We start from the raw sequence: 16,081 nt of genomic DNA, 5'->3' as shown, positions 1-16,081 counted from the left end.
CCTGCTCTGGGCCCCGCTGGTCCTGGGACACCGGAGCAGGCCCTGTGCTCCCGCACCTGCTCACTCCCAGTGTCGTCCCCCCCCCAGCCCCGTGGTATAGGCGGGGGGCAGCACATAGCCATGCTCGCTGGCAGGGAAGCAGCTGGTGCAGAGCACAAGATAAGGCAGCTCCTCGCCCGCCCTGTGGCCAGTGCTCCCTGCTGCAGGCACAGGCAGCCCCACACGGGCTGCGAGTGGTTGCAGCGCGGGGCACCAGCCACGAGGTGGGCGAGGGGCCACTTTTCCTCCACACTTAGCACCAGCTTGTAACCTGGCCCCACACCCAGCCTGGGCTTGCTTGTTGGGCCTGTGCTGTGGCAGCAGCTGCGGCCGCCCCCTGCCCGCCATGCTGGGCACCGTTTCCTGCTGCTGCTGCCTGCCCGGAGCTCGTGCGCTGGGCAGCTCAGGCGGTGATGGCAGCCTCACCGCAGCCTACTGCAGCGCAAGCTCCGGGCAGGTGGCAGCAGCAGCAAACGCTGCCTGGTGCGGCAAGCAGGGGAGCCGCAGCTGCTGCCACTGAATCACAGCATTGATGGGCGAGCCCGGAGCCTCCTGAGGCTGGGTTACAAGCTGGTGGGGGGGAAAGCGACTCCTCAACCACCCTGCACTGCAGCCACTTGCAGCCTGCATAGGGCTCCCTGTACCTGCTCAGGACAGTCCCGTGTGGGCTGAGTGGCTGCAGCAGGGCATGCTGGCCACGGGGTGGGCGGGGGGGGGCCGCTTTTCCCCACGCTCTGCACCAGCTCCTTCCCTGCCCTTCCCCTGCCCCCCTTACCTGAGCTTTCCACACCAGGGCAGCCATGTGGTCCCAGGCCAGAAGCCCCTTCTGGGGCTTTTGGCTGGGGGGTGGGCAAGGCCAGGCAGGCCCCGCTGGTGCAGGAGCCTGTCGAGGATTCTCCTGGGTCCTACTGCCCCTGTTATTTTTGACAGGAACCAAGGACAGATGCATTTTCACTTTCAAAACATTTTTAGGGGCCCCGCAGGCCAGATACAATGGCTTTGCAGGTTGGATGCGGCCCGTGGGCCATATTTTGCCCACCCCTGGTGTAAACAGTATTGCTAAGAAGAGCAAAACATTTTTTTTAAAGTAAAGTTAGAGAAACCACATGTGTAGGAGCAGGAAGTATTATAGCACTCAGGCTGTAATGAAAGATGCCTCTCTGTGCTGAGATGTTGAATTTTGAATTCCCAGGGATGATTAAGTTCAGTATCAAAGAGAGAAATGCCAGGAAAAATCCTAAATGTGACATTTTAATTTTTCTAGATCATAATATAGGTTACAGTCTGATGCAAAACTCTGAAGTGCATACCATGCCTCACTCATTTTATTTGTTGTTTTTCCAGCCAGGGGATGACATAGTCTTAATGGCAGAAGCTCTAGAAAAGCTTTTCCTGCAGAAAATCTCTGAAATGACCCAGGAAGAAACTGAAATTGTAATATCCCAGACAAAAGGAAGAGGACGTGGGAGGAAGGAAGCAGGTAGGTACTAGACTGACTGACTGCTCTGAGTTTTGTCCTCTTTTCCACCAGTCTTTTGTTTTTGGCTACTTATGGGTTTTTTGTTTCGTTAGTTTGTTTTTAAGGACAATTTTATATCAGATAACTAATGCTACAGCCACCCTCATCTTGGTGCAGTACCTGGCCTCCAGCATGCAGTGTTCAATATTGATATCAGGTGCTTACATTTCAGGGAGCTGTATCTGCGAACACTCTAGTTTTCAACAAAGGTTCCAAGCTAAGAGCTTTAGTAATAAGAGTGATTATCATTTTGTTGTTTGTTGCTAAGTATACCAGCTGTGCTCAGTAAAAGACCTCAATGAGAGTTACCAGTAGTCAAAATAGATGAGCTGGGTCTGCCGTGTTTGTCATTACCTTGAGTCTTACTGTGCCTTCATGTAATTGCAGATTTGCTTAATTAATTCATCATGGCAGAATAGCCAGCTTTTATTAAGAAAGGATTAATACCTGAAGGATAACCAGGTCTGCAGCATTTGTTTGGTGCTGTCAACACAAATGAGCACTTGGGACTGTGTGGCTCTCATGCTTAGGGTCAAACCACTAGATTTGAGGTCAGGACAAAGCTTTCCCCATAGTTCATATTGGCAAGGACTGTTCTGTTGTTTGGCTGCCTTCCATAGTGGGGCATCCTAGATCAGGGGTGGGCAAAATACAGCCCGTGGGCAAAATACAGCTCGCGAGACCATTCTATCTGGCCTGTGGGGCCCCTGAAAAACATAGAAAATTAATATTTCTCTGCCCTTGGTTCCTGTCAAAAATGAAGCGGCCCCTTCCCCACCCCATGGCTGGCACCCAATGCTGCAGTTGCTCGCAGCCCACGTGGGGTGCCTGTGCCTGCTCCGGACAGCCCTGCAAGCAGCTGCAGCAGGGAGCACCGGCCATGGGGCGGGGGAGGAGCTGCCTGTGCCTGCTCCAGACAGCCCTCCGTGGGCTGCAAGTGGCTGCAGCAGAGAGTGCCGGCCATGGGAAGGGCGAGGGGCCGCTTTTCTCTGTGCTCAGCACCAGCTTTTTCTCCTCTGCTGGCAAGCAGGGGATCGGGGCTGTGCGCTGCCCCCTGCCTGTACCGCGGGGCTGGGGGGCACTGGGTGTGAGTGGGCGGGGAGTCAGTGGGAGCACGGGGCCAGTGCCATTGGGCCCAGAGCAGGGTGGCAGGAGCACAGGGTCCCAGCCGGCGTGGGCTCTATGGTGCTGGGCCAACTCCCCCCGTCCCTGCTGGTGCAGCCCAGCCTGGCTCCACAGACCTCTGCCAGCCTGTACCACTTTGGGCCCCACCAGTGCTGGCCCTGGGACATTGGTCCCAAGATGGTGACCTGTCAAGGGACGGGGCTACCCATGCAGGGCTCCACTGCCTGCCAAAACTGAGTAAGTGGCCTTCTGCCTGAAGTAATTGCCCGCCCCGTCCTAGATAATCTGGCGCATTTTACTGAACACATCCCCTGTCATTGCAGAAGCCCATGACGGGTGATACCTTTATTCTTTCCTGATCTTTTTGTGGTATGTTATAGTTTTTGAGGTCCCTGAGCTTCAGGCACTGTGCATGGCTGAGGGGGGTGCTTATAGCATGCAGTGGACATTCTTACCTACTGCTTTGTATTTCACACTTGAGATTGGAGGGAGCTGGGCTTTATGATGACCCAACTGGTCCCTAACACTCCAGTATTCTTATGAAGGCTTTGTTGGGAATTTATGAAAACAGAGAGAGGAGCATTACAGTGCACCAAACCTGTTCTGTATCCAAGAGCCATTTGCACTGATGACAAGATTATGTATTTTTTGTAATAATCTGACATTACTGGAAAGTGAGTGTTTTGCTGGTTTTTTGTGATTTGAACTTTTCAGTAGAGGTGAAATCAAGTTTGTGCCAACATCTTACACCTGGCTGCACCACATTTAAAGCCCAGTTGACCCTTATTTTGGTGGCTGTGTTGATTTGTTGGTCTTGCATTGGTTTTTTGCATGGGATGCACAACTCAGGCTGTCAGAGCCATTTGCAGAGTACATTCCCATCAGAAGAGCTGCCATGAGGGTAGATAAATACCCTGTGGTCAGGTGTCAGCCTTCAACACATCTGCAGGTGGGAAACTGGGTTGTGTGCAGGTTCCTGTGCAGTTTAGCCAGTTGCTTAAATTATTTCTCATTTTATTAAAAATCACAGTGGGTTACTGGGACTGTCCTGCTGGGCTATGTTTTTACATCTCTACATTTGGATACTGGAGATTTAAACAGTTCTCAATATGCTGCATTCCAGGTTGTAAAACAGTTCATATAAACTCAAACTCCATGTTCTTGTGTATTAGAACACAGTAACAGGTTTATATAGATTCTGGGGCAAGAAGGAACTATTGTGATCCTCTGGTCTGAAGCACCCTATTGCAGGCTGTGGGACTTTCCTGAATTAACTCCTGTTTGAACTAAAGTACATTTTTATTTTAAGAAAACCATCCAGCCTAGATTAATAAAAAAAAGCCAGCAATGGAGAATTCTTCTGCAGTCTTCAGTAAATTGGTTCAGCAGTTAATATTCCTGGTAACTTTTTGTTACTTCTAGCCTACATTTTTCCTGTATCAACTCAAGCCGTTTTCTCTTAATTATGTTATCTGTTAAAGTGAAGACTCCTTTATCATATTTGTTCCACATCAGTAGATCAAGCTTCTTCAACTCTAGTAATAAGGCATGTTTTCCATCCTTTTAATTTCATTCTGTGTTGCCTCTTTGAGTCCTCCAACGTTTTGCATTTTTGAATGGTGGAAATGAGAACTGGGTTTCACCAGCAGTCACCCGTGCAAATTCAGAGGTATTGTAGCTTCGTTTCTTCTCCCCAACCTGTGGTTATATCTCTAAGGATTGCATAAGCCCTTTTTTGGCCATAGCTTCACACTAGGCACTCATGTTCAGCTGATTTATCCCCAGTGCTTTCAAACCTTACTGCTTTGCATGGCAGAATGTCTCATTCTGTAAGTAAAGCTATACTCCTTTGTCTCAGACTTCACATTTGGCTGGATTCAGATGTGGATTATATTTTGTGTCAGTGTTCATGTAAACTTGAGCATTGTGTGGCAGTCGTTCAGATCACTCCATTTTAGTGCTTTGTTCTTTGTTTTTCCCCCTGCCTCCAAATCTGTTAACCTTTACCAATAAAGTCTGCAGAAGACTATGTTTGTTTGTTTATATCCAGTTCAGTCATAAAAATGTATGTTAAACAGTGTAGTGACAAGAATTTATTGTGGTAGAACCCCACTAAAAACATAACTGCTTGGTGGTGGTGAATTCCCTGTTTGCAGTTAGATTTAATTATTGGTGAGCTGCCTAATTTTTAAATAATGCACCATGTCCTGTTGATTTTTGTATTATTTCTATTTTCTTAATCAAAATGGTATGTAGTACAAAGGCAAGTGCCATATAGAAGTCTAAAGATGCCACATCAACACAGTTGCAGCTTTGATTGATTTGAAGATAATTTAATTTTAAATAAAAAAGATCAACTTGTCAAAAACGTCAGCATCTTTTTTTTTTAATAGACCCATTTTGACTGATGTAATTATTACCTTCCTTTTAATTCTTGAGCTCTGTATTAGTTGCTCTGTTCTGCCTGGGATCAGTGTCATGTGTACATGCAGTTGGTTATTTGCATCATCCTGTTTACCCTTTTTAAGTATTAGCATGATGTTAGCCTCCCCAGTGCTTCAAGACTCACTGAGAGTTGACGTTAACATCAGCGCAGTGGCCCTGGCCTCCTTTTCTAATGCTTGGGTGAAAATTTTCCAGCCTCCTGGCTTAGAAATGTCTGCTTTAGCTGCCATTTTAATATCCTTCAGAATCACTTTTGGAATGGAAAAGGGTTGGATGCACTCATAGCAGATTATATATCTCTTTCCCAAACTCAGAAGTGAAATGTTTTTATGACAGCTTCTGCCTTTTCTACATCTTTATTGACAGGTCTAATACTTTTTCCTATAGAATTGAAGAGAGGCTATTAAAGGTACTTTTTTAACATATGTAAGAACAAGCTTAAAATAAATACTGTTATTGTCCTCCAGTCTGTTGGCCACAGGCTTCTCCTTATGTCCTTTCTGCTTCCCTTATCAGTATTTTTTTTCTCTCTGGTAGTCTCTATTCATTGTTAGCAGCCTCCCCCTCTTTCCCAGGTGTTTGCTTACTGAACCCATGGCATGGTGTGGTCTGTCCATGATTGGGGCTCCCACGTGCTCTGCTAGTATAAATAATATTTGATAGTTACTTTCTCTTTCCCATCTAACCTCAGTGGGTTTTTAATCAGTAATAGCAATCTCCTCAACTGTAGCTTTTGGGGCATCTAGTAAACTGTTCAGACATGATTCTCATCCTTGTTGGCATTTTATGCTGTTCATATTCTCCTTGCCTGCTGTGTTGATTCATAATTTTCAGCTTTCTTGAAGTGACCTTTATAGGTGCCAGATATGTATCCTACTGGGGGTTAGGCTTTTGGTGGGTTAGGGTTCTAGTGATGGTACCACATCTTGATTTGATGGATCTGCCTGTATTGCCTGGTTTTGTGCATCTTGAAGAAAGTAGTGTCAGGTGGCTGAGACTTGACATTCCTCATGCTCAATTGAGTAATCAAATCAGGACCACTCATACCTGCCCTCACTATGGGTTTATAGTTCTGTGATTTTAATTTCTTTTTATCTAAGTGAGTTCTGTTACAGCTGTTTCCCCTGTGTTGGAGACCTATCTTTGAGGTAGAGGATTGTTTTTTGTAGTACTTGGAATTTCTAAGAATGTGATAGTATAGTACATAGGCAGATTCTTTGGGTAGATGTGATATCTTGTTTTAGACCAACTAAATAGTTGGAAAAAGGTTAGTTGTGAGTTATCAGGCATAAACACCCTTCATTAAGCATAGGGAGACTCATGGCTACTACTTTTTTCAACTATTTAGTTGATCTAATATAAGAGATCACATTTACCCAAAGAAACTTGCCTGCCAGTGTCCTTAGACCAACATGGCTACAACCAACAATAGTGCTATGTTCTGAGCCTCCAGCATAATCACTCTAGATCCTCCACTTAAATCCTTCATAACACAAGCTTTCTTTTCTGCATTATGGGTAAGTGTCGGTCATCTGGGATTTTTTTTGGTTTCTCAATTATAACCCTGTCTTGTGGCTGACTTGCTAGAACAGAGGTGCTTAACTCTCCACCTGTGAGTCAGACCCAGGCCATGGCACCATGTCATGTGACCTGTGGGGCTCTGTGGGCTGTGGCCCTGTGCTGTAGGTAGGGCAGTGTGAGACCTAATCTTAGCATGCAGGGGCTAGGCAGGAGCAGCGTGAGCCAGCTGGAGCCCAGTCAGGCTGCACTACTCATCTGACCTATGGGGCCAACACCTTGAGCACCACTGCATTAAGACGGTGATCTATAATCCTATAAGATCAGCTTGCAACTTGGGAAACAGGTGCTGTCTTCCAGTACAGGGTGACACTTGGCCATAGTGTGTGCCCCTCAGTCATCTTAAGTACGTTTTATAACCAAGTATTTTAACATTCTAGTTATATGGATCTTTTCAACAGGCTTCAGTAATCCCTTGTAGGGTAAGCTCATAAATAGGATGCTTTAGTTCTTATTGCCTGAGCTCCTACTGTTGGTGCCCAGGCAATCACAGACTTTTGTCTTGTAGTATCCTCTGCTGCCTGGGTTGCTCTTATTCTCAGTGCCTTGATTCAGCTGTAAATGTGTGTTCACTTGTTTCTTCTTTTACTGGACCTACTTACTGGCACAAGACTAGGGGAAAGTGTTTCTGTCCATTCTGTTGGTTAGTTTGGAGCTTGAGGCAGTGGGGTTTTTAAGGCTGGCTTTTTTTCTCCTGTTACTGGTTTGGTTACTCATAGTTATAGTTTGGCCACTTGAACTGTCACAAATGTAGTGCTGTTATTTTAGACTTGGAGTTATAACCAGATTTTTAAGTGACAAAATCTATTTGGCTGCATTGTTGCTTGGAGAAGTGAAGCGGATAGCCCTACCTATTTTTTTTTAAAGCAGAAGATGCAGCAACATCTTCTTAACCTATAGCTCTCAAGAGTGTCTGCTGTATAGTCCAAAGAGTAGTGCTGGGTAACAACAGCTAAAATACAAATATAACTAGCATTTTCTGTGACCATCTCAGTCATAGCCTTGGTTAAGACTTCTTCCCATCAGTAGGCATTTTTTTTTTTTTTTTTTTTTGATCATAAGTAGTTTGTCTTAGTGACTGAGGAAAGCAGAGCTCATAGAACAGTCAGAGTTTGAAGTTAGTTGGAGAATGGGGATCCCTCAGGTGGAATGTGTTTATGAACTGTGGTAAATAAGAGTGAAGCTGGCAGCGAGCATGCTGAAATGCATCTCTTTGCAAGGAGACTCCTGTAACAGCTGTCGTTGCTGGGAGTCGTTCCTAGAAGCTTTGCTTCCTTGGGATTAGATTACTCTGTCAGCAGGAGGCAATGGTCCTGGAAAGCATAAAGTATGTTGGAACTTGTGAGTTACTTGAAGATGCATGTTTCAGGGTTCGTTTCCCATACTGTGACGAGGGAACCCTAAGCTCATCAGTACCTGACTGACATAATGTGTGGACCTGCCATCCTCTACTGAGTGCTTTTTCTCCAGGACTGGTGAGACCGCTGTCCATTGTCAGCAAATAGTGTCTCTGTTGTGGACTTACTTCTATCCTGTCCTGCACCAGAACTGCAGGGAAAAGGTCAAAAAACCGAGGTTTTATTCTTTCTCTCCCAATCATGCTTCCAGGAAGAAGGCGGCATGTCTTCAGACCTGGTTCTGCTTGAAATGGACCATTCCTTGGGCAATTCTAGTAGAATTGGAACCTGGGCATTTTCAGTCCTATATAAACCACCTTGACTAAAAAGTGATCGTAGGAGCACCTTTCCTTATCTGACTACTCGGGGAAGGGCACTCCAAGGGTCGTTGCCTGAGCTCCCAGTTACTGAAAAGATGAGCACAGTGTTACTGTGAAACAGGAACTTTTCCTCGCCCAAGATTGGCAGAGTTGAAGTGTTAAATTAAATGTTATTCTTTCTTTTTGGCAGTTACATCCAAGCCAGGATCATCTATGGTACAGAATGCAACTCAAGCGTCATCCCCAGTCCAGACGCAGCCCCCACAACAGAACCTTCAGTCTGCGCAGGCAACTCATTCCTTTTCTTCTGTGACCCCTGACCTTATTGTCCAGACGCCAGTAATGACAGTGGTGCCTCCTCAACCACCTGCACCTCCTCCACCTGCTCCCCCGGCTTCTGTTCCTCCAACCCCAGCTCCCCAACCCATCCAAGCACACCCATCTGTCATCCCCACAGCTGCACAGCCTGTGAAGGTAAGTAAGCACGAATGCTTGAGTTACGTTGGGATTGCTTTGTGTTTAGGTTCCACTCCTTGCAAGGAGTATACATTTCCTGCTACTGGAAATGTAAAGGCTTCTTATATTACAATCCACCATTTACAATTACTTTTCAGATGTTAGATTAGAGAAATTGAAGCATAAGGGGATGAAGGCTCCTAAATACTTAATTTACTTTTGAAAATGCCACCTGGCATGCATGACTTGTCATACAGGATCATAGGGAAGTGGGGCTGGAAGGGACCTCATAAAGTAATGTAGTCCAGCCCCCTGCTCAAAGCAGGTTCATCCCTAACCAAACTATCCCAGCCAAGTGTCTGTCCAGCCTGCTCTTGAAAACTTGGATGGAGACTCCATCACTTCTCCACGCGGCCTGTTCCAATGCTTGACCACCCTCACAGGCAGAAAGTTCCTCGTAATCGCTAACCTAAATTTCCTCAGCTGAAGCTCGAGGCCATTACTTCTAGTCCTGTCCCCTACAGCTACAGAGAAAAGCCCATCTCCATCTTGTCTGCCCTAATCTCCCATCCAGTGTTTGAAGACTTATCAAATTCTGCCTCCAGGCTTCTCTTTGCAGGCTAAATAACCCTAGTTCTTTCAGCCTTTCCTCTTAAGTTGCCTCTGAGGCCCCTAATAATTTTTGTTGCCTTGCGCTAGACTCTTTCTAAACTGTCCACGTCCTTCTTGAAGTGTAGGCCCAAAACTGGACATAAACCTCCATGTGAGGCTTCTCCAGTGCCTTGATTTGCAAGTAATGGTCCTTCTATGACAACACAGGATGCTGCTAATGTTTTTTGTCACAAGAGCAGACTTGGCTCATTTAGTTTATGGGCCACTGTAACCCTCAGGTCCTTTGCAGTACTGCGACCTACCCTGTCATTCCCCAGTGTATATTTGTGCATGAAGCTTTTTCATCCCAAGTGCAGGACTTTGCACTTGTCCTTGTTGAATCTCATTTGGTTGATTATGGACCATTTCTCCAGCTTGTATGGCCTGTCTGGGACAGAGCTGCAGTTTAAATTCAGAAGTTCTTATTCCTGGTACTCTTGCTCTTACCAGACCAGAGCTGTCCAGCAGGCAGCTTGCAGACCCACCCTGCCAGAAGTTAATCTACAGCCCTGCAATCCCACCTGGCTACCACTCCCCTGTTGCTACGGCAGCAGCTCGGGGCTCTGAGCTTCCCCTCTGGGATCTGCTTTCTGTGCCTGTCCCAGATGGTGTGACACAGCTTGTGGTACTGGGAGAGCCTGTGGCCAGTGAGCACTGGCTCATCAGCTAAAAGTAGAATCTGCATATGCCACAGCTTTTTGACAGTAGCAAAGCTGTTGAGGAGAAGAGGAGAAATTGCCTGTCTGATCTGCCACGGGACACTTAGCCAGCAACTTTAGTGTACAGGGATGGACTAGTGCTTGTGTTCTGAGTGTTCTTTTGGAAGAGCTTGTCACTGTAGAGCTAAAACACTTTCAAAAGCAACTCATGATTTTTGGTACCACCATTTTTGTCTGTTTGGATGTTCAAGTTAGTGTGTCTTAGGGGCCTAGTATTCAGAAAGTGTTCCTTTTAAGTTTGGGCTCCTTAATTACATGGTTAGGCACCCAGAATATCAGAAGCTGTCTTCTGAGGATACAGTCAGAGGTTTTCAGCAAAACTGAATCTACCTAGATGGCTGTTATTTTGACTGAAGACATTAGCAGTCTTACTGCTGCAACAACATTACTTCTTTGCCCCTCAGGCACTGCACTTTGTGGGTGACAGGTATGATTTTCTAAAGTGTGTAACAGAGCTAGGTTCCCAAGTTGCATTTACTTCCAATAAAAGTTGAGTAGAATCTGTGATTCTACCTAGCTCCCTTAGGTGCTTTTCAAAATTCCACCTAACGTTTAGAGAGAATCTCTGGAACAATGCTGGTACAAAGTATAGGAACTTGTCCTAGGAGACTCGCTTGATCCTTTTATAGCTGTTAAGTAAGAGGTTTTGAATTACCTCATTGAGCCATTAGACTGGCAAAGCTCTGGATAATGGCAGTTGTTTTATAGTTGCACATTTCCAGAGGACTTGGTACAAATTGATCCCAGTATGTGCTTTTATAGAAACCTTTCTTATCCATACCCTTGGTCACTTGAGCATTTACTCAGTTGTGATGCTTCCATATACAAGCAAAAGTGAATCCTGCTAATATTATAAAGAATGATAAAAGAACTGAAGGCAAAATGACTGCAGTATAATGTTGTTGACTTATTCGGTGTTGTACAGACAAAAAAGGGGGTGAAGAGGAAAGCAGACACCACGACACCAACAACAATAGACCCAATTCACGAATCGTCATCACTGCCCACTGAAACCAAGACCACCAAGCTGGGTCCCCGAAGGGAAAGCAGCCGGCCAGTGAAACCTCCAAAGAAGGATGTTCCGGACTCTCAGCAGCATGTGGTAGAGAAGAGCAGCAAAGTGTCAGAGCAGTTAAAGCATTGCAGTAGCATTATTAAGGAAATGTTTGCCAAGAAACATGCTGCCTACGCATGGCCCTTCTACAAACCTGTGGATGTGGAAGCACTGGGACTGCATGATTATTGCGATATCATTAAACATCCCATGGATCTGAGCACAATCAAAGTAAGCTCAGCTTCACACTGAAATAAAGGGGGGGAAATGGACTACGCAGGAGGAATAACTTCTCTGGGGAAAGGCTATTTTATTTGCCTGTCTGTCACTGCGTGTGTGTGTGTGTGTGTGTGTGTGTGGTGTCTGCACACAGATGTAGCTGCATGCTTGGTGTTCTTCAGCTCTCCACCCAAAATTTGTAGCACAAAGGATGGGATTCTTCTCTGGGACTTCATTTATGATTAATTGATGCTTAGAATTCTGGTAGATGTGTGTTTTCCCCTGTCCATGGCGTATTGCTATTTGGAAAGCCTTTTTTTTTTTTTTTTTTTTTTTAAAGTTGCCTGTGTATTTTATAAGAGAATTTCCCCTCTTGTTTTAATTAAATGCTAAATACACTCAATCCCAGTAGTGGGGTTTATCAGCACATTTGTAGTAGGGGAATTTAAAACGAAAAAGCAATAAATAAATAAACCCCTTTGCCTTTAAATAAAAGTATTCGATTTTTAAAAAGTGTACTGCTGTTACAAGACACCTAGCGCCCCTTAGTGGAGCATGTGGGATTAAGTGACAGAATTAATGCAAAGCAGTTATTTCTGTGGGAAGTCTGGTCGTTGTTTGCAACTACCGATTTGCGACGTAAAAATGGATGCATCTTTATACTGCACCTCACTAAATTGGAACCTGTTTACTCGTACAACTTGCATAAGTTCTTTTAAAAAAACGTTCCCCCATCTCCCTTATGAAGTGAATAAAGGGGATAACCAGAGTGAAAGAAAAAATGATTCTAGTAAAGATCAACTGGGTACCAATATCTCTACAAAATATTTCTTTTTTAAAATGCACGTAATAATTTGGAGAATTCTGCAGTGTTCTCCAAATTGAACAGAAATCAGCGCTGAAATTTTTCAAAATCTCAGTACAGAAAAGACCCTATATGGCTCAAGCGTTGATAATGGAGTAACAAGGTACTCTATATTCTGGGTCACTGGCTTAAACATTTTTCGGGTTGATTGGAAGCAAATACCTTTGCCCACAACAGCTACTTTTGTTTATGTGAAATGTCTGTTTTTTATTGCTGGTGGTCACATGTCCACTGCAAAAACATCATCACTCTTGGTTTTGTTACCAGCAGGCATAGCAGAAAGGCAAAGTTGAATGAGCCATTAAGACAGAGCTGCCCTTGCCACTGGTTCTTTCAGGCAAAAATGTAGTGTTGACAAATGGAAGTCTGCATGTTTCAGGGCTTTCTACCTCTGCACTCTCTTCAGAGTAAAATAGTTGCTGTGTGGGAGATGCGACTTGTTCTAATAATACCAAATGGTCTCATGTAGTGGTCAGACTTAAGCCTGGATAGCTAAACTGTCCTTCAGATCAAGCTCACTTTCTCTTCTTTGGAAGTGGGTACACAATTGATCATTAGCACCTTAGAGGAGGTAGTAGTAGTCCCCACACTACTTTCTTACTCTCAAAAGCTTTGCGTCCAATTGGTTATGGCAACATTCTTGTCTGACAGAAAAGGTGAAGACTGTCTCCTTAAATGCTGGCATTATTAGGTCCTTTGTCCTGATTTATAATTACCATGGCCAGGTTGTCGCAGATAAGCTGGACTGGCCTTAGCCATGTCTCTAACTCTCACAAACAGTTTGGGATTTTGTGTCTAAGCAGCTTTTTACTGCAGCCCTCCATTTTGGCAAGGGTTTGGATGCTGCAGGTTGGATAGAGATTTGGTGTAAGCCCCAAATTCTGTGGATACTATAGTAGTTGGCCATTTTTTGTAAGTTTCTCTGTTCTATTTGCATTGTTAATAGCAGATTTTTGTCCCTTTCTCCTAGTCTAAGCTGGAGAGCCGGGAATACAGAGATGCTCAGGAATTTGCAGGCGATGTCCGATTGATGTTTTCCAATTGTTACAAATACAACCCTGCTGACCATGAGGTGGTAGCCATGGCACGAAAGCTGCAGGTAAAGAGCCAGCTTTGCTTGAGTTCTAAATTGTTTAATTAAATGACCAGTGTAGCTCACACACCAACCATAAAAGTAATACGCATTTGAATATACCAGCATATCAGAATGATGCACGCAGTTTTCAAAGCTAGTCTTTCAGATTGCAGTTCTAGCATGAAGAAGTGCTTTCCAGCTAAATAAAAAAAATAGTTGATTTCTGTGGCTAGCATTTTAACTGAATTGAAAATATTAATGTCTCTTCCCATTTGACAAAGCTGAGCAGCATGTCAATAACTTTATCTCTCTGCTCACTATTTTGTGTCACTCTCAGTTTTGACTTGGAGAATTACTGAATGTTGATAGAGCTTCTTATCAAACCTTTCAACTCTCCACTGGCTCTCTCATGGTGAAAGGTATTATAAATAGTATAGTTTACAAAAGAGACCATTTACATTCAATACAGAAACAAATTTCCCAAGAAAATGTCTACTTACATTCCAGTGTTTTGGTCCCTTAATTCAGAACAACAGGACTGGATTTCCTATCTGTGCCTGTGTGGCAGAGCAGTCATTCATTTATCAATAATGTCACATTCTTGCATAATGGCTCAACTTGCTATGCTGTAATGGGAAGAAGACCCTAAATGACAGCACAAAAAGGACAAAGCATTCTGGAACAATTCCCAAAGTGTTGAGTGCTTTCAGAAAGAAATCATACTTAGGAACACATGTGGTGTTTTTGGCACATAATGTACACCTGGCATTTTGGCTTCATGCCTCTAGATGTTGTTGGAGAAGAATGTTGGAGAAGAATTCTCTCAACCTTAGATCAGAATATTTTCAGGCCTTCTTTAACAAGCATGAGATCTGCTCTTGCGCACAAACCAGCCCACTAGACTACATTGTATTCTTGAGTACTTTGATAAATCTGAGGTTTTTCTGCCAAGACTCGGTCTGCTCACCAGGATGGCTTTGACAGAGGCTTCTGTTTGGAGGTTGCTGGCTGCCTGGTATTTTTCTCCTTCCTTCCAAGAGAAAAAGAAAATCCCCATAGTACCTTACCCTTTTTCCTGGTCAGAATTTTGCATTCACAATTCAGAATCCTGTAGTGTTGGATCACTCCAAGACCTGTTTTGAGAGACTAAGATCTTTTGGGGAAAACATTTGAGGAGACGGAAGCCATTGGATGGTCATGTTGAAGTTGTGACTAATCAGTCAGAAGTTCCTCTCGCCTTCTTCGGATTTTGCTCAGTGATTTCTTCAGCCTTTCAAATGCACATCTGCTAGGGACCAGCAGGGGAGATTATACTTAGGGGCAACCAACATGGGTTCATTAGGGGCAGGTCCTGTCAGACCAGCCTGGTTGCCTTCTACGACGAGGTCACAGAATCCTTGGACGCAGATGTCGCGGTGGACATCGTCTTTCTGGACTTTAGGAAGGCCTTCAACACTGTCTCTTACCCTAGTCTCATTAAAAAAATTGGGCGACTGTGGCGTCGATGCCTGCACAGTCAGATGGGTCACAAATTGGCTAGAAGGCCACACGAGACAGTGGTGGTGGATGGGTCATTTTTGACCTGAAGGGATGTGGGCAGTGGAGTTCTCCAGGGCTCATTCCTCAGGCCCATGCTGTTTAACATCTTCATCAGTGACTTGGATGATGGGGTGAAAAGCACCTTGTTCATATTCATGGATGACATTAAGATGGGGGGAGAGGTGGACACGCTAGAAGGGAAGGACAGGCTACAACTAGTTTGGGACAGGTTTCAGGGATGAGTGGATGAGAATAGGATGGGTACTGCACCTAGGGAGAGAGAACCAGCAGCATACCTACAGGCTGGGGAACTCCCTTTTCGTCAGCACAGAGGCAGAAAGGATGTTGGAGTCGGTATCCATTCCAAGATGAACATGAGCCGCCAATGCGAGGATGCGGTCAGTAAGGCTAACAGCACCTTGTCATGCATCCACAGATGCATCACAAGCAGGTCCAAGGAGGTGATCTTCCTCCTCTGTGCAACATTGGTCAGGCCACAGTTGGAGTACTGTGTCCAGTTCTGGGCGCCACACTTCAGGAGGGATGTGGACAGCATTGAGAGGGTCCAGAGGAGGGCCACTCGCATGATCAGGGGGCAGCAGGGCAGGCCCTACAAGGAGAGGGTACAGGACCTGAACCTGTTCAGCCTTTGCAAGAGAAGGCTGAGAGGGGATCTGGTGGCTGTCTATAAACTTACCAGGAGGGACTGGCGGGGAATGGGAGAGGCTCTGTTCCTCTGAGTGCTACCCTGAGTAACTAGGAATAACAGCCACAAGTTGATCAAGAGTAGGTTCAGGCTAGATATCAGGAAGCACTACTTCACAGTCAGGGCAGCTAGGATCTGGAACCAACTTCAAAGGGAAGTGGTGCTTGCTCCTATCCTGGGGGTCTTCAGAAGGAGGCTAGATCACCTAGCTGGGGTCATTTGACCCCAGCATTCTTTCCTGCCCATGGCAAGGGGCTGGACTTGATCTGCTCAGGTCCCTTCTGACCCTACCAACTATGAAATCTTGGTGTTGAAATTGAAAGTTCCAGCAGATCTGTTTGAACTAAAGACTTTGAGAACTTCAGGATGTAGAC

General features: G+C 45.1%; 1 protein-coding gene across 13 annotated transcripts in view; it reads left to right on the top strand.

The window, feature by feature from the left end:
- The window catches only part of BRD4 (bromodomain containing 4), a 130,282-nt gene that overhangs the window by 78,363 nt on the left and 35,838 nt on the right, over positions 1 to 16,081 (top strand). For all 13 annotated transcript variants that reach the window (XM_059732441.1, XM_019486254.2, XM_019486248.2 and 10 more), the window contains 4 exons: positions 1,384 to 1,519; positions 8,614 to 8,897; positions 11,175 to 11,534; positions 13,358 to 13,486. In XM_059732441.1, the coding sequence (XP_059588424.1) occupies positions 1,384 to 1,519; positions 8,614 to 8,897; positions 11,175 to 11,534; positions 13,358 to 13,486 (909 nt within the window). The remainder of the gene's footprint in view (positions 1 to 1,383; positions 1,520 to 8,613; positions 8,898 to 11,174; positions 11,535 to 13,357; positions 13,487 to 16,081) is intronic.

This window comes from Alligator mississippiensis, chromosome 8 (genome assembly GCF_030867095.1).
Source record: "Alligator mississippiensis isolate rAllMis1 chromosome 8, rAllMis1, whole genome shotgun sequence".
Classification (NCBI taxonomy): domain Eukaryota; kingdom Metazoa; phylum Chordata; order Crocodylia; family Alligatoridae; genus Alligator; species Alligator mississippiensis.
This window is presented reverse-complemented; position numbering and strand designations above follow the sequence as displayed.